The sequence below is a fragment of the Peromyscus californicus genome, unplaced genomic scaffold (genome assembly GCF_007827085.1).
Source record: "Peromyscus californicus insignis strain IS unplaced genomic scaffold, ASM782708v3 Scaffold_4__1_contigs__length_199733344, whole genome shotgun sequence".
NCBI lineage: Eukaryota > Metazoa > Chordata > Mammalia > Rodentia > Cricetidae > Peromyscus > Peromyscus californicus.
Genome location: NW_026294562.1, coordinates 110,796,310 through 110,822,831, shown reverse-complemented (window position 1 = coordinate 110,822,831; position 26,522 = coordinate 110,796,310). Strand labels below are relative to the sequence as shown.

Genomic DNA, 26,522 nt, shown 5'->3' with positions numbered 1-26,522 from the left:
AACATTTTTATCTTCTAACTGTTCCTGGAGAAAATGCCTTTCACTGTGAATCTGTGGATTTTTACTATCAGAGGCTTATCTCCTCCCTTTGGAGCTTATTCCCACTCCCTAGTTTGCAGCATTTTAATACCATGAAGGGCTTCACTCTAGAGAATCAGTGAAGCAAAGAGAAGCTTCATGGAGCCATACTGAGCGAATAAAAACACATCTAATTAATTAAGTCTCCTCTGGCTGCCCTCCTTCTATCAACTATGGAAAGTAAGAAAGATAAACCAAAGTTCAGACAGAAGCATACACATACAGGGAGTTTGTTTTTTTTTTTTTTTTTCTATTTTTACATGTGCTCAACCAAAACCTTTCTAAAGTTGCTGAAGCTTTCTGACATCACAAAGTCCTTTCTGTGAGTCATTAAATTGCTGAAGCCCAGAAAATCAAATTTAGTTTAGGTCTGTTTGATAATGTAATAACACAGTAAAATGTGATTCACCAATTAGCTCATGTAATTGAATAATCAAAAACATGCTCCAAATGAGTCATTGAGGCATAGTCCACCACCCTCATGGCTCTATATTTTTACCACTTACAACTGCAGGTTCTTCTTCTGTCAATGATATTCTCTCCACGTTTCCTATGAAAGAATCTACAAATATCTGTGGTTGTAGATCAGTAGCATACTTAAGCTTCATTACTTATCTGATTTCTCTTTTCTCCTTTGTCAGCTCCCTCTTGAATAACTTCTACATTGGGCAGAGGGGCTGACTATCTAGTCCTTGCCTCCATAGAGCTCTCAGTCTCTCATGTACTATATTTAAGTTCCATAAGGTTGGGAAACCAAACTGATGTTAGAATCTTTAAAAAAAATCACAATTTTGTAGTTGAAAAACTGTCTCCCTTGATAATTCCTAAATTCTAGTGGTGTTGCCAAGACATACTTTAGGGACTTGGGGGAAGCAATAGACAGTTTGAGAATTTTTTCTCAGAAATTTTAATTGGCCAAGAAGAAATCTGTGGTAGATAAAAATAGGAATTCAATGTTTGTTAGATCGTTTTACAGCATTTCCTCATAATTCTCTACGCACATCTGTTGAATCATAGATACCTGGCTATATTCAAATTTCTCTTTCTAAATTCAGATCAAGTCAAGGGTTGTTTAGATGGTTGAAACAATTTCTAATGAGGCATTTCAAAATGTGTCCTACTTTATTCATTTATTACTTCTGAAGTATTTGGGCATGCTTTCATGGTCCAAGGCTTCCCAATAGAAAAATAAAGAGTAATTGGAATATATTACCTGAACTTGAGTCAGTAAAGAAATGGAATTTCTTAGCTGACTCAGCCATTCTTAATGTAGTTTTGCCCCTCAAAAGAAAGAAGAAGAGAAGGAAAGGAAAAAGAGGAGTGGGGGGGGGGGCGGAACACATATAGTTGCACTTCCATTTTCAAGGTCATGTTTTAAATTTTATCCATGAGATCTAAACAGATATTAGCAAGCTATTCCCTTTGTAATTATATCATCACTCTTAGATTATTGGTTGTTTATAAACTCATAATGCATATTTTGTACTGTCCCTTCACATAAAAAGCAAATAACAACATTCTGAGGGATGGAATCATCATTAATTATTTTTCTTGTGTCTCATTTCATTGGGGGGAAAAATATAATCAAAAGCACCACATGAAGGAAATATTCTCAATGACTGGTAGAGTTCCCCCAGCAGTTTTCAAATGTGCCATCTTATCCTCACAATGTGTTAGTAATTCTCTCCCTTTTTTCTCCCTATTAATAGGTCAATGGAACAGAAATTGAATATGAATTTGAAGAAATTACATTGGAGAGGGTAAGAAAAAAATAAAATCTTTAAGTTTGCTTTCTACCTTCCAGGTCCTTCCTAATTTGTTGTCTTGTGAAATTGCAAAATTGTATTTTCTTTAGCTCAAAGCTACCTACAAGATTTACCAGAGAATATTAGTGAAATGCTTGCAATAGAGAGCATTAAGATAGAATACCAAATAACCAGAATGTTCAGTTTATAAATTGTGTTGTCAGGGATTGGGGAAATGAATGGCAAAGGCAGAGATGGCCCAGGAGCTTGGGCAGTTCTTTATTCTGGGTATTTGTTTATTCTGGCTGCATGTTTCTAAGACTTATTATAAGATATTCTCAATTGTGTGATATTGATGTTGTAATCTGACCCACAGATGCCACACATTTTCTATTTAAGCAACAAAAAAAGTGATAAACTTAAAACCTATCCCTAAAGGCTGACACAGCAACCCTGTGGAGCTCTGAAAACATGCTAGAAGGACATTGGCAATGACTTCTGAAAAATAAATGAAACTGTGCCACACAGCCCTAATATATTTAGGGTTTTTACAAAACGACAATCAAAGACAATCTAGAAAAGGTAATGTCAGAAAGCATTAGCAGGATATTCATCATTCCAAAAGGCAATCGAATATAAAATTGCTTACTGACACTCATGAGGAAAGGAAGATAAGGAGCATGAACACTTCAGTATCTAATTGTAAGCATTTCAAAGGAGTATTGATATCCAGTGACAATGAGTAGTCCTGAAAATTAATTTGGAAATAGGGATAAAAAACCTGGAACAAAAGCATAGTTTTAGAGGCACAATTACATAGTAAAAGTTGGACAAATTTCACAAAACTGCTCATATTTATACTGTTTATAACAGTGAAGGCTCAAAAATGCGTTTACTACTTCATTATATGCCTATATAATATTAATCTTATTAAATTTAAGTACAATGAAATGTTAAATTATATTTCAATATTATTTTAGAATACTATGCAATTGCAAGAATACAAAGCATATCTCAATTATGTTAATCAAATCAAAAATATTTTTAAAGTAGTTTTAAAACAATCAAACATAGATTGAATTGAATTGAAGAAAACTGTTCACATTTCCAAAGGTTTTAGTAAAAGTGAAAAAGTTTTAGAATGTTCTTTTCTTTGAAAGAAGGAGAGGGAAAATTAAAAGGACTTTGGGACAGAGTGGAGGACCCCGTGGTCTGCTTGGGTCTTCTCACCACCTGAGACTCAAGGACTCTAGCGCAATTCATACTTTTGGCTGTGAGGGTTACTGACCGAATTTAGCAAGCAATTTCCTTTGTAATTAGAGAATTGCCCTCAGGTTACTTACTGTTTATAAACTCAAAATGCATATTTTGTGTGGTCCCCTCATACAAAAAGCAAATCCCAACACTCTGAGGGATAGAATCAGTGTTGATTATTTGTGTAGTGTCTCTTTTCATTTTGGCAAAAACATAATCAAAAGCACAAATGTAAAAGAAATGTTCAGAAATGGCAGGCGGGTGGTGGCAATCTGGTTTGTGAGGTAGAATGCGAAATGTAAATGGTGACCTTCCTAAACCCAGAACCTATGCAACTAAACCAGTCTCACTGTGTGCTTGATTCTTGCCCTCCGTGAGTAGTTCTTTTCCTATACAGATATTTCATATAAAAATAGCAATGAACCAGATTTAAGGCCTGAATGTATACGACTTTGATTAGGACTCTGTGCCTCTCTAAGACATCTTCTGGGCATCTCCAACAAGGCTATTAACTTCTGTTTGCAGTGAAGCTCTCCTCTTCCCTGCATCCCTGTGACCTAAGGTTTTACTTTACCAGCTGGATCAGTGTCAGGTGCACCTTGGGAACTAGCCTATTGATCCTATTTATATTTATTAGCAGCTCTTGAGAATAATAGCTCAAGAAGTCACCAAAATCCTTTAAATGGCTTCTAAAACATAGTGACATATAACTCTCATTTGAGAAGCTCACATCACTACATAGATGTGTCATTTATTCACTTAATATCTCTCTGTTAATTCCTGTACTTAAAATCTCTGAAAAACTGATGTTATTGAATACTAACCATGCTTTATAATATATTAAAATAAATACACCAAAGATATATATACATATATAATATACATATATGAATGCATATGTGAGACTTGAAAGAATATACATCAATCTGTTAAAGTGCTAGCATCTTACTAAGAATTTGTGGTGGATTTTATTTGTTTCTTTTTGCATATCTTCTAAACATCTTTCAAAATTTTATAATACAATATAATAAGTTATATAGTAATTTTTTATGAAATGAAAACACAATTTTTACCCTGTGAGATATCATTTAAGAATGAATTAATACTATAGACCTTTATTCGTTTACATTTCCTCTTTAATTTCTTCCTTTTCGCTTTCATGAGTCAACAAATTTCTCATTTTAGTCTAATTTTTATTGAGTGTGAATAGTCTTAAAGAAATTTACATAGGAAGCTAAGTGCATGCCAGATGGAGTCTTTAAAACATTCATTATGGACTTTGATAACATTTTAATAGCATTCTAAATAGAGAAAGTAATATTAGGGGAAATTAACTCAAATGAGAGAGAGAGAAAGAAGAAAAGCTACGCACATTTGTAAATCACTACCCTCCTCTCCAAGGCTGGCAAGGTCATTAGTGAGGTACAGTACAAGATAAAAGTGTGCAGCCCATCTAAACCCAGGGCTTATGCAACTAAGCAGGTCTTGCTGTGCTTGATTCTTCCCACTTCCCCTACTCATTATACACACATCTTTAAGAGAGCACTGTTTTTTTAGCTTGCCTCTGTAGCTCAGCAGATAACTAAAGGCTAATATCAAGTTGAGAGAGAGCATTCACTTGGAGTCCTATAACTGCAGGTTCTAGTCTGGATTCTCATATTTACTGACTTCTTAACCCTAAGCATGTTTCACCTTCTCCCTGTCTCCCTGTCCTTGGATTCCCTATCGTACACTGAATCTTGTCATTTCCATTAACTGTACACCTTCCAAACCCTCTGTGCCACACATTACCTTCTCCAGAGTTCCTCTCCCAAACTTCCACACTCTCCATTAGAACTTGAGTCACTGATTTCATGGTTTCCCCCTAGTTTTCTTCCTTTACGTCCTCCATTCCCTCCTTACATACTAAATCTGGCCTGGTCTAGCATTCTAATTTTCCATCTCATATATTCTTCACTTACTTTTCTCATTTATCTGATTTGTTTCGTGAATCAAAATCTCAGTTCTATTAACTAGTGGTTAAACCACCCTTTTTTTATTCATTCCACATAAGCACCTGAGCTGCTGACCTTGGCCAGAGAAACACTCACTCAGCTTGCTTTAAATTCTTAACCATTGACTCATGACTCTCATAACTCTCCTGATAATTCTTAAACATTTCACTAGAAAATTCCCTTTCTCTTTCTCTAAGACAACAGTTTTTGTGTCTTCTTCGAGCTCTTCAGATCTCTAAAGTCCTCTCTCTCACCCTCACTTTCAAGTGATAACTGCCCTCCATGTGTCCTTGAGAAAAAGTGAGAAAGGATTTCACTTCTACCTTACTTTTTCTGTGACCATGTGACAGTGATTTTTTTTTCCAGGAAAGTGAAATAATTTTTCTGTTTCCTTTCTGGGAAACTCTTACTCTAATCTGTGAACTGGATTTTATAGCCCTGATCCTTTAATGACTTGAATAGCTTTAACACTGATATTGCATAATATCTCTCATCAAACAGAAGATGTCACTTGAACAAATATGCCCCTACCATATTACCTATTGCTACGTTAGTCTATTTTGCTTCTAAGACAAATGTATAGTTTTATTTATTATACTTTTAATAAAGTATTTTTGTTTTCCTTTTATTTGCTGTTGTTTTCTTTTATTTGGAGATGAAGTTTTACTTGCTGGCCTAGAACTTGCTTTGTAGAGCAGGTTGACCTCAAAGTTGCAAAGAGTGACCTCCCAAGTGCCAGGAGCCCAGGAATGCATCACTAAGCATAATAGCTCTTACCCCGTTTTAACCTACTTCTGATTTCATCTCCACAAGTTAAAACTATGTCTGTCAAAGTTGTGATAGCTCCCATCTTGCCCAATCTGAGCATGAGTTCTCAGTCCTAACTGATTTGTCAGGAACATTTGGTATAACTGTCACTAGCTAATCAGAGATACCTTTTTTTTCTTCTAGAGCGAAATATTTTCTGTGCTCTCCTTCCTTTGCTGACTGCCCATTTTTTTGCTTTCTTGCTATTGTTCCTCTAAATGCTGGCTGATTCTAGATGCAGATGGGAATACCTTTTCTCTAGCTCTCTTTCCTAGAGTGTCATAACTCATCCAGATCCATGGCTTACACTCCTCTATGGCCTCATCTTCTGAATCTGAAGCTGTGACCTCCCTCAGCTCACTGTGTACAGCTAACTATACATCTCATGTATTTTCTTAAATACCAAGGGATCCTTTCCCCTGGGCTCCCTCCCTGGGGCCCCAAACTGCTTCTCATCTTATAGCCCTTATCTGAACTAAATAGTTCTGCATTCTTCCTTATTATCCAGCCAAAATTATCTTCAAAGTCTCATTTATTTCTTTTCTCGGGAGCCTTGAGCAGGACTGCATATACTTCCATAAAATATGTATTTCTAAATCAGCCTGTTTTTACTACCCTTTCTGTAGAACCTTCATTCAAAGTAAGCTCAGACATTGCTGACCACTCTAGTAGCCCGTCTCACTGTTCTCCAAATAACCAGGGTAATAGTTTTCAAAATGTAAACCAGGCTGCATGACTATTATTATAAAACCTACCAAGGGGTGGGAATTGCAATCATCATCATCATCACCATCATCTTTGTCATCATCATCCATAAGGCTTCACAAGATGTCCCTCCCATGCTTCTATCTTCACATATCTTGCTCTCTCTGCTTTGACAATCTTGAGATTCCTCAAAAAAATCCATGCTTTTCTCACTTCAAGGCCTTGCTAGTAGCTATTCTTTCTGCTTGTAGAAATTTTCATATATACATATATATGTATATATATGTGTGTGTGTATATGCATACATATATTTTCATATTAGATTGGAATCATATTTCCATATGAGATTACAGTGAGATTTTAAACATATAATATATATAATATATGATGATATATAGTATTATATAATATAGTTATATAGTATAATTTATATATATATATATATATATATTTTTTTTTTTTTTTTTTGGTTTTTCGAGACAGGGTTTCTCTGTGTAGCTTTGCGCCTTTCCTGGAACTCACTTGGTAGCCCAGGCTGGCCTCGAACTCACAGAGATCCGCCTGGCTCTGCCTCCCAAGTGCTGGGATTAAAGGCGTGCGCCACCACCGCCCGGCTTAATTTATATATTTTATATATATAAAATCTTCTCACTGTAATCTTATATGGAAAAATCATTTCTGTCTACACCATCTAAATTAGTACCAAATTTCATCATTCTTTATCTAACCTCACAACTTTATTACTGTTTAATTATACTTATATCTGAAGTGTGTTCACTTTGTTAATGTCTATTTCTTCTCAAATATAAGCTATTTATACATACTCAGTCACTTCTGTATCTTATTTGCCTAAAATAATCTCTACTGTGTAGTACATACTCAGGAAAAGTATGCGGATGGTTTGTGCCTCACTCTATTACTGGAAGGACAGTGAAGGAGTTGCATGGAGCATGATTTAAATTCAATTTTAAAACCCTGGCTCTAATAGTAGCTGTTCAAATGACCTTGAACTCTATATGTACCCTTATTGGACATCAGTTTTCATATTAGGAAATGAACCTAAAGTGTTGGTATTTATCTCAGATTACCCTTGGAAAATTAATCAATTAATGTAAAGGTTTATAATATCATGCACATTCAGTCTTAATATTTTATTTGGCTAATATGTCAGTTCTTACAAGTATATCAGTACTGTTGAGAAACCTTACTTTTTTTTTTTTTTTTTTTTTTTGGTTTTTCTAGACAGGGTTTCTCTGTGTAGCTTTGCGCCTTTCCTGGATCTCGCTCTGTAGCCCAGGCTGGCCTCAAACTCACAGGCGGTGGTGGCGCACGTCTTTAATCCCAGCACTCAGGAGGCAGAGCCAGGAGAAACCTTACTTTTAAAAGTCTCCTCTTTTAAAGGGCAAGAGAAACATCTTGGTGGCCAAAGTGCTTGCAAGACAAACATGAGTGTAAGACTTCAGATCCCTAGAACCTATTTAAATTTCATGTAAACATGGCAGCCCACTTTTATTGCCAGCCTTATCTGACAGCCTTATCAAAGCAAGCTTGATAGCAAGCCTAGCCATATCAATGAACTCAAACCCTCAATGACTGATAGACATTGCCTCAATGAATAAGGTAGAAAATGATTAAGGATCATTTCAGAAGGCAACATTGGTCCTCTACATGCATAAAACATACATGAATATGGACAAAGAAAGCAGACAAGCAAACAGCCTCTGATTCTTAATGGACAACTTACAAGAGATTGACAAGACACCGAGAAGTCCTATAACATGCATTTTCCTTACTGTTTCTGTTGGTATTAGAGGCCAGTCATCCAAAGGTACAAGAGCCACAGACCTTGTACATGAATTTATTGTTCATACATTTCCATATAATCTCTATAACATTAATTAAACGCTAAACTGGTCAAAATAATATCTTCATGAAGTATATCTTATGAACCCCATTTTTGCTTGCTAAGAGTCTGAGCCTCAGAGATTAAAAAAACCTCTCAAAATCTTAGGAGAAAGTCACATTATCGGAAGAAGTGGATTAAAATCAGCTACAGAGCTGAGTTAGCCGAACTTAAAAGGTAGCTCAAATACCATCTCTTCCAAGAAGCTTTGCTTGACTTTCCCTCTTGACCAGTGTTTCTCTTCACAAACATGGATCTCAAACTTAGACTAAACAATGATTATAATCTGTCTTTTCCAGTGCCCTAGGAATTGCCTCATGGAAAGTGCTTTATTATGGTGTTTTTATTTACCATGTCATGGAAAAGGCAAAAACATTGGATAATTTGAAGACAAATTGATAATTCATTCTCTACTGCCAAATTGTTCAATGCATTGACCATGTGCTAAACATAGTAAGCTCTATGAAGATCTTTCATGCATTAGTCAAGCATTTGCTAAATGTAAATACTAGACATAGTCTGTATTTCATATGTTGCATGATAGTATAGGAGTAAATAGCAACTGTGAAGAAGAACAGAATGTTATAGACATCTGGCCCAAAAGAAAGTAGTTCTGTGATACATTATACTTCAGATAGATCATGGGTGAGGAGAGGAAAATAAGTATATAGCAGGAAACAGAGAGAAAGCCTCTTAGACAAGAGTAGCATACAACTGTTCAAAGGCCTCTGGAAAAGTAACATGCTCAAGTCATTTAGAATGAGTGTAGTTTTTCAAGCTGTGAAGCAAGAATCAGAAGAAGACTAGACAAGAGAGATAGAACAGGCAGTGAACATGAGTGCCTTGGATAACACTGCAAGTTAGTTAAGGCAGTAATGTAAAACCTTGAGTTTTAGTCACAAGAGTGGCATAGTCATATCTGTGGTATGAAAACATGGTTGTAGCTGTTGTGTTGGATCTTTCTGTCATAGGACTGAGAGGAGAATGCAGGTGTGTCACTTAAGACATAATTAATGGATAAATTTGGCCAATAGTGAAAGAAGAAGAGTAGATAGCTTAAAATGTATTAGAAATTATACAATTGATCTCAATTAATTTTTAGGATAGGAGAGAGGAGTCAAAGATGCCTACAACATAATGGAACAAATTTTTGTTACAAACACTTAGCCAGGGGCACCTGCTGTCTCTCAAACCTTACTGACACCCAGGGTTCCCTGGCAGCTGAGTAGATTCCGTGCCTCTGAGTGATTTGTCATTGTTCTGTGTATGAGGCTAACAGACTGTGTATTTCTGGTATGATTTATACCATAAGAAGTGAGTTCACTTGTGTGGATAATAGATTCACCATGCCTGAGAAACCTTGACCAACATGCATGACTGTGATTGAACAAGGATGAGAAATACATGTCTGGGACCTATAACTCCCCTCTCTTCTGCCTGACAAGGTAGGGATATTATTTTTGCAACCAGTAAGATAATCAAAGTTTGGAACCATTTCTTAAAGTACAAATCCATGACTTTTTTGTTCTTATTTTACCCATAAATAAATTTTTAAGGCAAAGATAAGTGACCTAATTATTCAGTCTCAAAAATGCTCACAGATGAATGAAGCATGTTTTGGATACAGAGTGAGTCACATGGGAATTTTGAAATTAGTGCTTGTGAAGTAGCAGGTTACCCATTAAACCCATTGTCCAATGGCCTGTCCAGCTTCCTCCAGGTATGAAATTAATTAGAAAGTAATTGAATGTCTGATTGACTTAGGCACATTGTTTGGTCCCACATTATTGATCATTGTGAAAATTCCTAAACTCAAATAGAATTAAGTATCTAATATTTCAAGTAATGTGGAGAATTGGGGATTTGAACACCTGGTTTTTTTCTAGGACTATTTAGCTCTTTTCAGTTTATAGTAACAAGAATGATAATCAGAGCCCAAATAGATGGTTGATGGCTTTTCTATGTTATATCATATAGTCAACCATAGCAAAACCTCATTCAGCTTTAGTTAAGTAATTTTGGGTAATAGATGATTTCCTCAAATTCCATTATATGTCCAATTATGGTGTATCTTTTCATTATGCTTGAAACAATATATATATATATATATATATATATATATATATGTATATATATATACATATATATATATGCAGCTGTTGTGTGAATATATATCACTCAAATATAAATGTTTATTTAGACATGTACAAAAAAGTGAATTTTAATAAGGTTATTAGCTTTGGATGAAGGAATCACATGATTTAACGACTAAAAGCAAGTCTCTAAAAGCAGTGTGAGGAGAGACAGTCTGGAATTCCTTATGAATCCAAGTCATTCACTTCCTATGTGACCTCAGACAAATTAGTCAACTTCTTAAGGCCTCATGTTTCTTCATTTCAGATAGTTTACTAATATCCACACATATATTCTAAAAGTGTATTTAGAATACCCAAGCTGTTATCTGTTTTTGTAAGGTACACACACAAACACACACACACACTTTCCTAGGTCTATATGTTTGAGATATGCACTGTTGACATAACTTCAGACATAATGCACAGCTAGGTCAAATAGCAAATTCTTTCACTTTTCTCCCTTTTTCTCTCTCCCCACCCCCCATTGTGTCTATTTGTGTTTATATCTATATTTGTGGTAAATGATAACTTTCTTCCTTATACTATAAATCAAGTCTGTCTAATCATCAATACTGTCTATGTGAACTTCATGGATATAGTTGAAGACTGAGTTTGCATCCTTAACTAATAGAATGATCTAGCATTGTCTACATCTCTGTTCTTATGATAAATAACAAGACTGGAGTTACAAGCTAGATAAGCGCTTATACTCTCATTTTTACTCTGTGGTAGCTTGAGACTCTAATGGGCTATGATGAGTGATTCAGATCCTGACATCTTTGTAAAACAGTTTCTTTCAATGGCCCTGACTTCTGGCTTTGGTGTAGGATATAGAAGCAGCTCCTGTTTTGTCTGTGTGTTAGAGCCAGCTTTCCTTTGGAGGACCACCATCCTTCTTCATAGAGCTCTACATCTCCTCATGACAACCATGTGACTATGAGGAAGACCACTGGCCCCAGGGCCATGCTCACACAGCTAATTGGTCTAGAGCTCCATAGGGGATTACCTGGATAGCTATTGAAAAATACTTTCACAGGGAGCCTGCCTATGCCAAAAGAATATAAACCTCCAGGTGGATCAGGGAAATCTTTTAATTTTAAAATTCCATATCATCTTAAAATTTTGTATGAGAAGTTGATATAGCATTTAAAAACACTCAGGCTAACCCAAGCCCATCAAAATGTCTCTCAAGGTTTTCTACATTGGAATGTGAGGCAGAGGAGAAACAGTATTCCAAGCAGTTTAAGTGTGAGATAGGAAACAGAAGAGTGGCTGCCATGTGGATTTCTTGCTGGAGATTTCTAGGACTGTCATCCAAGACAGTAAAGCTTCCTGCAGAGAGAGTAAGAGACAGAAGATCCAAGAGAGACTCAAAGCATTCAGTTCCCATGAGAAACCAGTCCTATTAGGAGCCAGCTATTCTACAGGTTCAACCAAGGGCTACCCTGCATCCAGGATTCTTTCCTTTAATTCTTATAGCCAGACTAGTTCAAACCAGTTATTTATAACTTGCACACAGTGACTGTATACAGATGTATGCTCAAGTTTTACTTTACTTATTATTACACTGAATTTAGACAATAGGCCATGTCCTCGGCTGACACTGCCACAGCCTGCTATGATTTGAACGCTGGGTACCTGCCAAATGTCCAGGTGTGAAATGCTTAGCCCTCAAGGTGACACAAGGGAAAGTGGTAGAACCGTTTAAGGACATAGAAACCAAAGGAAATCCCGTAGGTCACTGCAGTGTGCTCACCAAAGGTGGTTCACACATAATTATTGATAGTTCTTGCTGCAATCCTTGGAGGACTGTTACAAAAGGAGTGAACCTGTTCCCGTTCTTTATTATCTCTGAGAGAGATGGGATCATTGCTTGTACACTGCTCCCACCATCAAGCACCACTGATCACAGCTCCCATCCGAGGCCACCCACCCACTTTGTTCAATCTTGACTTTTGAGACTCAAAAACTTGAAGTTAAATATATAAATAAACTTATATATCTAAGTTAGTTGTCTCAGGTATTTTAGGATAGTGACACAAAACCTGAGAGAATCTTCACTGTTTTCTAAATGATAATCTTACTTCTTACTGCTGAGAAGAGATGGTAAATCAAATTTCTGCAGTAGAATACCCTTGACAGACTATAGGCAACTTAATACATTCTCCATTAAAGCAACCTGTTACTGTTTTTCTTCTCCCAATAATAGAAGCAATTTTAAAATGGCAGGCAAAAAGAATGACTAGTGACAGGTCTATGTATTTAGGTCTCTATTATCTAAAATCCTCTGATTTGAGAGCCAACAGACTTTTGTTTGTGTGGAAAGCCTTTCATAGTATTAACCATAGGACTCAGATGTCAAGGGGGAAATGTTAGAAATAAAGTTCCTAAGCATTTGCAGAATCATTAATCTAACTTGTCTTTGGATGTAAGTGTCAAATGGTCTCAGGATCCAGATGTGCCTAATAAACAAACCGAAAGGGCATATTTAGATGAATTACCACGACGTGCTTTAAGCAAAAACTCAGCTGCTGACTTCAACCATTTCCATTTTTTCCCCTAGCAGGTTCCAGCTGAGTTATCTTCCTTCTCCTGCCATAAAATCCTATTACTAGAATATTAACTAGCATTGTTCATCAGTTCGTTGGCCTGAGCTGTGGCACCCTTGCCTCATTTATACTGACCATTAGTTTTTCTTTTTTGAGTAGTCTTGTGACATCTTTCTTTCATTTGGTTCTTGATTTTCACCAATTTAACCAGTGTCTGCATAATGATACTTGCAAAATAAATGGCTTTTAGGAAAAATATGTCTGTATTTGGAAAATTACCTTAGTCTGTTTACTGTTGATGTAACAGAGGACCATATATTGAGAAATGTATGAAGAAATAAAGTATATTTGGTTCAGTTCTGGGGTCCGGAAAATCCAGGAGAATAGTGTTGTGTCTGCCAAGAGCCTAAGCATTGCTTCTTAATACAGCAGAGGGGCAAGTGAGCACGCCCTATATCATTCCTTAAGTAACTACTCCACTCTTGTGATATTGATGTGAAACTACTCGTGAGGACAATGCCCTATAATCTGCCACTGCCTAAAAGCCTCACTTCTCAATGCTGGAACAGTGCTGGTTAAATTCAACATGAGTTTTAGAGATACTCTGAAAACCATAGCAAAAGACTTATGTAGAAAGGATGGGTTTCCATCATGACCAAAATGAGTCTTGTAATCAGAGGGGATCTAGTTCTATGACCTGTCTCAATAAAGTATAGATTGTTTGGGAGATTGGACTGTGTGTCCTCTGGGCATTCAGGACTATGCCAGAAGTACTGGAACTGGAAACTCTTGGAAATAGAAAGGTCCACGGAGCTGATTGGAAAGATGCCCAGTAGTCATACCTGGCTTACTAAACTTTAGGTCTTGAGAAATGATAAAAGCTTAGGATTTAGTCATTTACAATGAACCAAAGCCTAACTAATATGGCTGTATTTTCCTCTAGCTCAACTGTCAGGCAAGCAGACAGACTACCATATTTACTGCCACAAATACCAGGCTAGTAGAAATATAATCTGTAATTCTTAGTACTGTCCTTACTAACTATTCTGACTTATTCATAATTATCCCACAATTATATGGTGTTATTCAGTGTCTATAAAATTTGCATATTGTTTGGTCATTTCTCCTCATGAGAAATTGCTGACATCCAACTCCTTTCTTCAAGTTGACCCTATAAGCCTGTCAGTTAGTACTTTAAAATCCTTTCCATCAAACAGACATCTGTTGCTTGTCTGCTTGTTGATTTCTTCTCACCATTTTCTTAACTGTCCTCAGAGTTTGCTACAGATGTCTGCCATCCCCACGTGACCCACTTGCTTTGCTTGACACTAAAGATTGTGAAATCCAGGAGTGAGTCCTTGTTGCTCTGCTAACACATCAGTATGTTCCTGGACTCTGTCTTGGAGGAGGGGGTATGCAACATCTTCCAGTAGCATCAGAGGAAGTCCACAGTTCTTCTTAGAATTCTGAGACAGAAGCCTATCTCCTTCCAGAAAACAAGGAAGCTTCTATCTCGGAGAACAGCTAGAAGCCATTTTATGACTGGAGAGGCTCCCTGCTTCCAAACGAACCCAGCATTTTTAGATGACAGCATAAATAAGTGGGAGAGAAAGCAGCCATGGTTACATCTTGTGACCGTGAACAGACTAGCCCTGAAACCTCTGTCTGAATTTTTGTTACAGAAAATAATCAATACCCATTATTGTATTTTGCTATTTTAATCAAATCCTGTGTTATCTTTCAGGAAAACAAACTCTAATTGATACAGGTGATTATAAAACCCTAATGAATTTGCTTAGGACCCTACTTTTTAGACATGTCTCAAAATATTCATCTCTGAAAATTGTCTTTTTTCCTACCTTACTTCATTTTATGAAAGTCTTTCCCCACACTCCCCACTACCCATTTGGTAAACCACAATGCCCTCCTTCACAAAGCCTTTTAATCACTGCCGAGGACTCCTCCCACCCCTTCTCTGCAGTTCTTTTAAATGTTCCTAAAGGGTTAGCATTCTGCTACTGAGTTGTTAGTTCTGCCTCATCCTACTCCATCCACACAATAATACCTACTTTATTGGAAAGAAAATAAAGTGGGGAACACAAGAAGAAATAAAAGTCCTGGTATCTAAATACAGTGCCTTTTCATTTAGAGAGGTATAGTAGAAAAATGCAAAAGTTATTTTAAGTGTTTGAGAGACTGTTAGAATTTGTAGGTTTAATTGTTTATAGTTTATCATTTACTTTGATGAGCTTGATGTTTTTTAATTTTTTAAATTATCCATTAGAGAAAATGAACACATGTATGTATTTTGAAGTTATTCATAGACATCAGAATTTCCATGTCAAATTATCTGATTCTAAAATTTAAATGTTTGGTCTGCAGAAATTCTACTTAAAGAATGCACACAAGGTCACGGTGAAGAAAAGGACATCTTCCATTTCAGATTATCAATCAGTTTTGTAGATCTTAAAGTTACTCTTCACCACATTATTGGGTTTTTTTTAACCTGAAAATCTTCAACTCAGTATTCAAAACCCAGTTTACATATGTCTTTTCAAAAGTCCACATTCTAGCATAGTTAACTTTGTCCACCCTCATTATCACCTCCAGGCTTCCTACTTGTCATGAGTTCATAACATATCTATTTTTTGTGTGCTAATAATGATGTCCATGTTCCATTTGCTCTGTATCCCCCTAGAACCTGGGATATGACAGATAGGTACTCAATGTTGAAGGTAAAATTCTGCAAAGACATTAACTAATCGGAGTAACCACTCACAACTTTAATGTCCTAGCATATCACAAGTTCCTATCTTGTCCCCATTGCAGCCTTTAACTATGGAGGCTGGTTGCTTACTATACATTCTCCAGAGAGACTGAATCAATGTACAGTGATGTGTAAAGGAGCATTTAGTAAGAAATTACACAAGCGTATGAAGGTCAAGAGCCGGAGAGCCAAAAAAGTCAGAAGTATGATTACATCCAAGTCTATGGCCAATGTTGCACAAAAGAAGTGGGAAAATAAATTTAAGTTTAAGAAACTATGGCTGAGACTCTGTGGGGCCACTTCTCAGGCAATAAAATATCCATCTTCCTTCCTGTTCTATAAGAGAGGAAATTCTCTCTGCTGCCTTTTTAATCTGTCTGTGCTCTTTACATATTAGATGGTACCTAGCTCTGGCAATTTTCTTTATCCAATCTACTAATTCACATGCTAATACTTTCAGGAACACCCTCAAAGATACATGCAGATATAGTGTTTTACCCACATTCTGACTATCCTTTAACCCAGAGGACTGATACGTAAGAATAACCATCACATTGACCAAGAATTTGTCTTGCTATGTTTGCATTAAGTGACACCCAATTTCTTATTTGCTGAACATTGGCTAAATGAAGTCACTGTTATATGCAGAATCCACAACTGAGCAGCAAAAAACAGCTGGATACTGCTAAAACAACCAACACAAAAGTCAGGTACCCAAGTCCCAGAGTGACAGCAAGAATCCAGTAAATGTCCTTTGCTTACAGTTACCAACTGTCATTAGGAAACTAAGGTTCCCAGAGGTTAGTAATGAGTTCAGGGTCAAAAGAGCACGGAAGAAGTCCCTTTTCCTTTGGATATGATATAGTTTCTTTGCTAAAATGTAGCCAATACCCTCAAGATCTTATATTATAATGAGTAAATGCCTGAAGTATCTAAATATTCAACTCTGGTAACTAAAATATTGCCTTAATAAACCCAGTGTAGCCAACAGGTTTATGCCACTCTATGTGTGGCCAGTGTTTACATAGATTTTTTTGAGGGGAGGCCTGCAACCACTGATATAACATTTGCTACCATGGCCCCTAGCCACTTTCATTTTACCTGAACTAAAGGGAATTGGAAGATTATATTTTCAAGCCTCTGAAGAGCTGAAAGAGTTCTTGCTTTAATCTTTTTCACTTTATAATTTTTATTTTTGCTATTTTTATTCAGTAGAAGGATCCCCTTAATTTACTAATAAGAGATACAGGATAAAAACCATTTTTTTTCTCCCAAAATGAATGTATATGCATACTTAGCATATAATATATATGCAGACATGCATGAATATATGTATGAACCCACATTCATACATAAACATTTTCATTCATATATTTAATACATTATTTCACTGCATTACATGTGTGTACATCCTATATGCACATATATTAATTTCCTTTATATTTATGTGTGTGCACATAGATGTTTGATCAGTAGATAGGTAGATCTATGGGTAAACAGGAAGAAGAAATGTGCTTTGTAAGCCGCTGCTCAATGCCTCTTTTCTATGGTTGGTAATAGTAGCAACTGCAACAAGGATGCATTGGTGTCCTTATAGGGGGCATCTATCATTCATAATGGTTGAACCTTGTCCTAATTAGTACTGTTGACTTCACATAGCTAAGAATCACCTGAAGAGAATGTCCCAGTTGAGTAATTGTATTTATCAAGTTTATCTATGGGTATGTCTGTGAAGAATTGTCTTGATTGTTTACTGACATGTGTATTCAGTTACTTTTCTGTTGTTGGGACGAAACATCATGACCAAAAGCAACTTATGGAAGAAAGGCTTTATTTTGGACTGTAGTTCCAAAGGGATAAGGACAGAAAGTTCAACAGGGCAGGAAGGCATGGTAGCAAGTGGAAGTAAGGACAGAAGAATCAGGAAGCAGACATATCCTATCTTCAAAGCAGAGAAGGAGAGCTGGAAGTGGGGCTGGGCCATGAATTTACCCCAGCATGTGCTTCCTCCTACTAGGCTGTACTTCTGCATAACCTCCCCAGTCAGTGCCACCAATTGGAGGCCAGGTGTCCAAATATCTGAGCCTGGGGGAGATTCTCATTTAAATCACCACAACATGGAATGCACAAATCCCCGGGGTAGATTGGCTGGCATTGAGTAAGAAAGCTAGCTAAGTCTGAACATGGTGAGTTAGCCATCAAACAGTGTTCCTCCACGGTTTCTGCTTTGAGCTCCTTCTTGAGCTCCTTTCCTGACTTCCCCCAGTGATGGACTGTAGCCTGACAGCTGGAATAAACCCATTTCTCTCCCATGTTCTTTATGGTTATGACATTCGTCCCAGCAACAGACCGAAATTAGAAAATACCTCGTATGTCAATTATCTATAATGGTTATCTCAAATCTTAATAATAACCATGCTACGTAAGCTTAGGGTTACTGTTTTCAAAGTAAACAAACTGTGGGACAAAGTAGTCATTTATCCATAGTCAGCAAAGCAACGTGTGGCAGAGTTACTTAATCAGTTATTCTATCGTTGTTTAATGCCACTTGCAGGCATGGGAAATACAAAAACCATTTTAGGGATGAAATGTTTATTTTCTGACCAGCCACAATACACATTTAGATTGCCTCCAAGGTTTTACCACATTTATCAGCAGGGAAATTAAGCCAAATTATATATCACCCTCAATCTGCATTCAAGAAGCAGTTACAAGACAATGACAAAGATAAATAGAGATGTGCTTTTTCTGTTTAATGCTATTTCTTAATGTTTGTGAAATATGCCATGCCTCTCTCTGAACTGACAATATGCTTTAACTGAACTCAGATGTCAGTAAGACCAACCTAACTCTGGAGACAAATAACAAAAAATGATGTTTTTGTATGTTTGGCATCTTTCTAAAGCGTGAAAACTAGTATCATTAAAGTATCATTCCAATTATGTGTTGGAAATTTTCTGAAAGAAAATATATCCATATTTTCTGAAACAAAATAGGTGAGATTGGTGGGCCTATTAGCAAGCATGTGGCAGACACAGTCATTTCACTTAGTTGATATAATATCTACACTTTTGCTATACCTCATATTTTAGTATTACTTCATTATTTTCACATTATTTTCTGATATTTCATCTCCTCTTTCAAAATATCCTGGGAAATAAGAAAATAAAATGCGATGCTCCTCATTTTGCAAAAGAGCAAAAGAATACTTAGCATTTCCATGGGTTCCCCAGGGCCACTGAATGCATAACAAAGACTACATCTTAAACCTCCAGCCCTGATCCTTCCCCATGATCTCTCATGCTATTGGCTTTCCTTTCCCAGGGAAAGCTTCCAGATCATCAGCCTTCCCCAGTAAGACTGTCCAAACATATCAAAGGCGATTTCTCATTCGAGCTAAATGAAATCAGAGACAGGCGTTCGCTCGTAACAAATTACATTTCTAAACCTTGCCAAATGATTTATACCTGCTTTTTGAAAAGGAACTGTCATAAATGTTAGAAGCCATGAGATATTTGTACTTACCACGCTTACCTTTTGTTTTTTTTCATAAAGACCCTTTTAGATTTTAAACATCTTTGTTTGAAAGACTTTCCTTATATTGATTTGATTTTTCTTTTTGTATTATCTACCAAGCATGTTTCTTTTATTTTTTTCCCAAGAGAGCAAAGTATTTTGAGGACAGCCTTCATAATCAGAAATATAAAGTCAATTTCTAGCCTTGGAGTGTAATAAGTTTGTGAATGTGACTGGGTTGCTCTCTGTGCCTCAATGTTCATATCTATTCAAGTGAGATGATTCTAGTACCCACCTCAGGGGCACCTGGGAAGACTAGGTAATTTTATGAGTGTAAAATTAACACATTCGAATAATGCCTGGTCCCAGTAAGTGCTATAAAAGCATTCAATAATGTCATCATAAATATTAGTCTACTTTTCTTCCTGTGAAGACCTTGAGAAGCCAGTGTCCACTTTCTTCTTGACTTGTCTTTCTGAAGAATTACACCTCCCCCCTTCACTATTTCCCATATAGTTTCTTCCCTTTGGCAATGTTTATGAGTATTATTCTTCCTCCTAATATCTCCTCCTCTCTTGTTCAGCAGAGAAAGTATTGCTCAGGGATCAAGAATTTACCTAACTTGTATGAGGCTCCAGGTTTGATCCTTAACATCAAAAAATAACTCAGTGTATAGACCTGAATTAAATTCCCACTGTGGTGCCTGGAATTGCTGGTTTGTTAATCACCTTCTCTGTGACAAGTATATTAAATGCTATGATGGATTAGTGACTGAGACAGTTTTTCCTTGGAGAGAGTAAGCGTCAGAAGGGATGCTGCTGTGTGAATAGCATCATCACCCAAACAGGACCTATCCTGCAGTGCCAACCAAGGTTTGCCATCTTCCTAATATACAAAACTATTCCGTGGCAAATGCCTAGGAAAAAAAAAGACTATCTTTTCTTATTCTTTTACTTTCAGTGAAATAAAAATAAAGGCATATTCATGGGGCATTGTTAAAATGAAGCTTGATCCAAAACATGCTTCTCTGGATCTACTTTCAATGATAAAATATATTGTGTGATTATAGGAGTGTTACTACAGCTTCAAGACTAAATTCATTCTAGTGTCTATAGCCACTTTCTCTTCAAGCATGGTACTTAGGAACTGGCTGTCCTCAGCCTGAAACGTTTAGATACAAATTATAGTACATGTGTTGCAGTGCAGTCTGTCACATCTGGCAGTGTCTCAAATGCTCTGAGGTGAGCTGATTGATTAGCGTGGCCAACACCGTCAGCTGCAGTTGGACTGCAGCACACTGGTCTGCCAGGACAACCTAGGAAGTGCTGACTTGGCTACTGAATAAAGAGAGAAGCTTTTCAAATATGTAGGAAAATGCAGTTATCCCCTGGTTAATGCAGGATGTTGGTTCTAGAAAATCTACAGGTACTAAAGTTTAAAAGCAGTTAGTTTGCTATAGAATTAAAGTAACAAAAACATTATGGTACTATCCCAAAAGTCAGAAATAGACCTATGGAATGAAGGATCCAGAAATAAGCCTACACAACTAGTCACCTAATTTTCAACAAAGGTGTCAAAAACACAACATTGGAGAAAAGACAGATTCTTGAACAAATTTTGCTGGGAAAAAATTAAAGCTAGATATCCACATGTAGAAAGAAAATGAAACTAATGGGGCTAGGAAGATGGCTCAGTGGGTAAGAGCACTGGCTGCTCTTCCAGAGGATACAGTTTGATTCCCAAAACCTAGATGGCGGCCCACAACCACCTATAATTTTAGCCCCAGGGGATCTGAGATCTTCTTCTGGCCTCTAAGGGCACTGGGTATATATAGGGTGCACAGTCATACATGCAGAAAAAAATACCCATGCATAAAACTTAATTAATTACAAAATGAAACTAATTCCATCTTTCACTCTGCAAGAAAATGTATTAAATTAGACATGATTATATTAAATGGAACAAAGAAGACCCAATTATGCAAACATCGTGTGTCTTCACTCACAGGTGGAAACTAGAACACATACAAACTTATACGTGAAATAAAAATATGAGGACAATTTTGGAAGAGGAAAGAGGCAAGCAGGAAGGTACAGAGGGAACTGGGATTGAATAAAATCCAGATACACGATCCACTTGAACATAAATGTCATTGTGCTTTGTACAACAAATATTCACTAATTTTTTTTTAAAAAAAATGTAGGATACTAAAGTCTTTCATTTAAATTGTCTGGTATTTGCATGTAACCTGTGGACATCCTCCCATATACCTGTTATTATAAAACCTTCCGGTGGATGGCAGAGTAGACACTGTAACAAACTGCTCTGCTTGCACTTGGCTATCATCTTTAACACTTTGGTTCCTGACCTAAGAGATTTAAATATTTCACCTATAAATAAAGACTTTTAAAAACTAGCCACAATGCAGCTAATAAATCAGACTAACCCCTATAAGTGGTCAAATATACAATGTATGTGCAGTTTTTTTTTTCCAGCGTGCCTAAGCAGCATTAAGAAAAAGAAAACAGAAAAAAGAAAAAAAACAGTTTATTAAGGAAAAAACAGGAATATGCCCCTTGAAGCTCTCTGTCCCCTCTCTCTTCAGTTATACTGTTGTTTTGATGACGTTTATTCTTTGACAGGACGCCAAAGAATTTGGACCACCTGGGTAAGCCCAGAGGAGACTGAAAAGACAGTCCTGTCACAACTATGTGAGGCATGCAGCCCTTTAGGCTTTTGCTACTGTAAGGAAAAGGATTTCTGTTTTCACTGTTGCCTCCAAGTGGTTAAGGCTCTGTAATTTAAAAACAAACAGAAAGATAGAAAGAGAGAGAGAGAGAGAGGAAGGAAGGAAGGAAGGAAGGAAGGAAGGGGGAGGGAGGGAGGATGGGAAGAAGAGAGGGCGTGAGAGAGAAAGACCAGCTCAATTAGAAGACTGTGAGCATATAGCCATTAATGGGTCACTACATCAGCTTAGCCCCTCCCCACCTAAGGCTCAAGGAACAGTACAGATGAGAGGTCAGGGGAATGTAAGAGCTGGAAGATGAGAGCAATGCTGTGACATGCTATCCTCTGGATATGACATGGGTCTTGCATTCTTGAACTTAAAGCAGATGTGATTATTGCACAAGATCTGTACAAGATCACACCAGTTACAAGTTTAAGCATGGGTGGTGGTGAGGGGAGCTCCCCTGAGGCCTTATCCCCTAGCTGAGAAGCTTTAGGCAGTGAAGTTTGCTAGGGGAGGTAGAGTCACTTTTCTTTGGGGGATGACCACTCTGGTAGGTCACACATGCCCCAATGGATGACCCAATGCACATAGGGCTGCATGAACTGAACTCACTGAGTTAAAAAGTAATATTAAAAAAATATGAAAGTGCATATTTATATATATATAATTTAGGAGTGTTAATTTTTGTTTGTTTTCAAGGCCTCTCTTCTTGATTCTGCTCCATCAATAGAAAGGTTCTGAAACCCTTGTTAACTACAATTCTGTTGATTATTTATGATTTCCAGTATATAGTAAATATTATATAAATCATTATATCATGATGTTTCAGAAAGGAAGACATCTATTATATTTTGTGCACATCTGTTATGATTTCCAGTATATAGTAAATATTATATAAATCACTATATCATGATGTTTCAGAAAGGAAGACATCTGTTATATTTTGTGCACAAATAATTCATTCTTCTGAATGATTTTTATCCAGAATTGGGTGGTAGTAGGTGGGAAACCCTTGACTAGAGAAATGACTGTTTTCTGGGAACCTGAAGTTTGCTGTTAAGTTCATTCCTTTTATGACCTTATGAATCCTCCTTACAACATTCTGGTTGTTATTATCGTATATACTTTCCAAAAGGAGGCAGTGAGTGGTTGGATTTGGAGAGGATACACAGCTCGGAAGTGGTGGAACAGAAATTTGAACTGAGACGGGCTCAAACCAAAGTTTGCCAAGGACTGTGCTGGTCTTTGGTTTGGTGTTTGTCTGCTCACTGTCAGTTCATATAGTACTGTGACTTTCCCTCTGGAGAACTTGGCACTCAAACAGCTTATATGGGGATTCTTCACTCTGGGTTCCAAAGGAACACTTCTCCACCTGAACACAATCTCAACGGATAGTGAGTGTAATGACATTACATGATTGCAGCACTTGCTGTAAGATCAGTTGCTCTTTAACTCTCGGAATTCTCAAATAATAAATTAGTTTTAGAAAGCTGTGTGTCATTCTTGGAATCCCAAGCAAGGAAATTAAATATTAACTCAATTCACATTCATAATGTAGAACTTATAGCCCTGTGCAGACTAAGCTATATAGTGGAAATTCTCTTACATTCATTCAGACTATTTTAATGGTAAGTGCCCATATACATATGTTGTCTAAGTGACATGTCTTCAAAATAATAAAACAGCTCTTGATAATTGCCTGAGAACAAATCAGTGTTTCCCAAACTTGTTTGAGTTTTTTTTTTAAAGTATCTACTGTAATTATGAGTAAATGATATGCAGGTAGCCTTCTACACACACCACAATTTGCCCTGTCACCTGAAAATTATGCCCTCCAGCATGTCTGCAACCTCATGTACAGAAAACTCAGCATCTTGTCGAATATGTGGACTCCTTTAGTGTTTCTTTTTAATCGTTGTGAGTTCTTCAGAGTACAGGAAAAGATTAAATAACTATACTTAGGTGGTTCATATGAAGCATATAAAAGCAACATAGTTTCAAAACCTCAGGAAAAAGTTAAACCTCCTAAATATTTATAAGCCACTACTAGATTGCTAGGCCCAAAGCCACCACACAATTTTCTGACCATCTGGGAAGCTGCCATGAACTACACAATAGCAGCCTGAGAAATACTTGGTGCCAGAAAACCAGTGATTTTCAACACAAGCATCTTCTTGCATGTCCTGTGACCTTGGTCTGGTTAGAATGAATCTGTGGAACATTATGTCATGCTTATAGTTATGCTGTGGCTCCTCACTCCGGGTCTGTACTCAATATGACATTCCTCCGTTGTGCCAAGCTTCTGGCCTTGGGCAGCCCAAAATACACATTAGGAATTCCACAGGACAAACACTCTGAGATATTCCCACCTCCTGCTTTGGGTGAGTGGAATAGGTATAATAGATATCCAGCTCCTACCAATTTTGAGTCTACTGTTTTCTTAAGCCTGAATGGAAGTACACTAAGTTTTCACGTTCATGAGTACTCACTCCAGTGTCACACAGAGACTCCAGAGGTTTCTTACTGACTATACACACAATTGAGGTTTGAGCTAACTGCATTCTCCTGACCCAGTATTTCCTGTCAGATGTTTATTGCAAATCTCAGGTCAGTCAATCATTTCCTCTTCATTATTTGCCTTATGCACATGCTGTTGAGAGAGTTTTCTCGTTATACCTTCCAAGTCTCAAAACTATATCCTTCTATATCCTTCTCCTCTTTTGAAAATCATTCAGTGAATGACTGGATTTGTTGCTCTCTCTCTCTCTCTCTCTCTCTCTCTCTCTCTCTCTCTCTCTCTTTCATATATATATATATATTATATATATATATATTATATATATAATATCTATCTCTGTTGTATACATTCATAAGTGTGTTTCTATGTGTAAGTATATTCATGCATATGTACACATGTTGAGTTCAGAGGACAACCTCAGGTGTCAGTCTTCACCTTTCACTATGGTCTCATTGTTGTTTGATGCTACTTATGTGACGCTGACTGGCCATGAACTTCTTGGGATTCTTCTATATCCACCTCCCATCTTACCATTGGAGCATATCAGATGTGCACTATCATATTCAGCTCTGTATGGGTTCTAGGGGCTCAAATGGTCCTCATACATGATCAACAATCATTTACCCACTTAGCTATCATCCTAGCCCCTAAATAGCTTTTAGTATGTAATTTCCTTAGAACAGATATGATTATGGTAGCTATCAACTCTTTGCGATGTTCTAGGGCACTCTTTATTTAAGCTCTATAATAAGCAGAGCTTTATTGACCAAATTTTGAAAGTAATAAAACTGAATAGTATGACAGTTAAACTAGTAGGTAGTCCTGGCTAGTCTAGAACTTACTGTAATCCAGAAGGCCTCCAACTTGTGGCAAGCTTCCTGCCTTAGTCCTCCCACAAGATGGGATTTTAAAACTTGGATTTTAAAATCATATTTTTTACTAAGTGGTATAGCCCTGAATTCATTGTAAACTATTTTGATTACACCTGTCCATGTTTATTACTATAAATATGACTGGAGAATATTACTAAAAATTTTATACATATGTCAATATTGGGACTTAGAAAATTAAATATCCTATCCATAGTATAAGGTTTAAATGAAAAAACCAGGGATATAGATAAGCATTGAATTGTATGTGTCAAGACTATTCTTTTCATTCTTATAGTCTCACTTTGGCATGACCTGTTTAATATGAAAGCTACTCTTCCTCTTCATTCCTATTGGGTTGCTGATTCCTGCCAATCCTATCTTTCTTACCCCTTTCCAATTCTATCTATTTTTTTCAGACTTCCAGTTTCACGGCCCACATCATCTTTCAGAATTACATTACCCATCTAACTAGAATTTTCCCTATGGCTTTACCTACGTTGTAGGTAGTATGGTCTTTCTCAAAGTAAATCTTGACTTGTCATTCTTACTTCACACTAAAAACTGAACCTTCTTGGAACAACACCCAAACTTTACATGGTCTGCTCTCATTGAAGTTTCTAGTTCATCCCTTATCACTTCCTTACACCTGTGCTTCCAGAGCATGATGTCATTTGGAATTTCACTGACTCGTGCAATCCTTATCCCACTTTTCTCTCTCTGTGTGATTGCTCTTCCTGTGTCCCTAGCCTCTGCTTGACCGATGGCTGCTTGTGTTTCATGCATAGACTCAGGTGTTATGTCTTTCTAAGGGACTTCCCTGAACACCCTATAGCTCTTCAGTTTTTCCTTTTCTACAGGCCATTTGAAAGCCCTCCATGAGGTCTTGCCGGCCCCTGTCCTGGCTCCTTGTATGTTCACTTCCTTTATAGCTATCCAAAAATAAAATAA

At 37.0% G+C, this 26,522-nt stretch overlaps 1 protein-coding gene across 30 annotated transcripts in view; it reads left to right on the top strand.

The window, feature by feature from the left end:
• Dlg2 (discs large MAGUK scaffold protein 2) overlaps positions 1–26,522 on the top strand; it is a 1,877,153-nt gene that overhangs the window by 1,247,757 nt on the left and 602,874 nt on the right. For all 30 annotated transcript variants that reach the window (XM_052714317.1, XM_052714325.1, XM_052714324.1 and 27 more), the window contains one exon: positions 1,788–1,838. In XM_052714317.1, the coding sequence (XP_052570277.1) occupies positions 1,788–1,838 (51 nt within the window). The remainder of the gene's footprint in view (positions 1–1,787; positions 1,839–26,522) is intronic.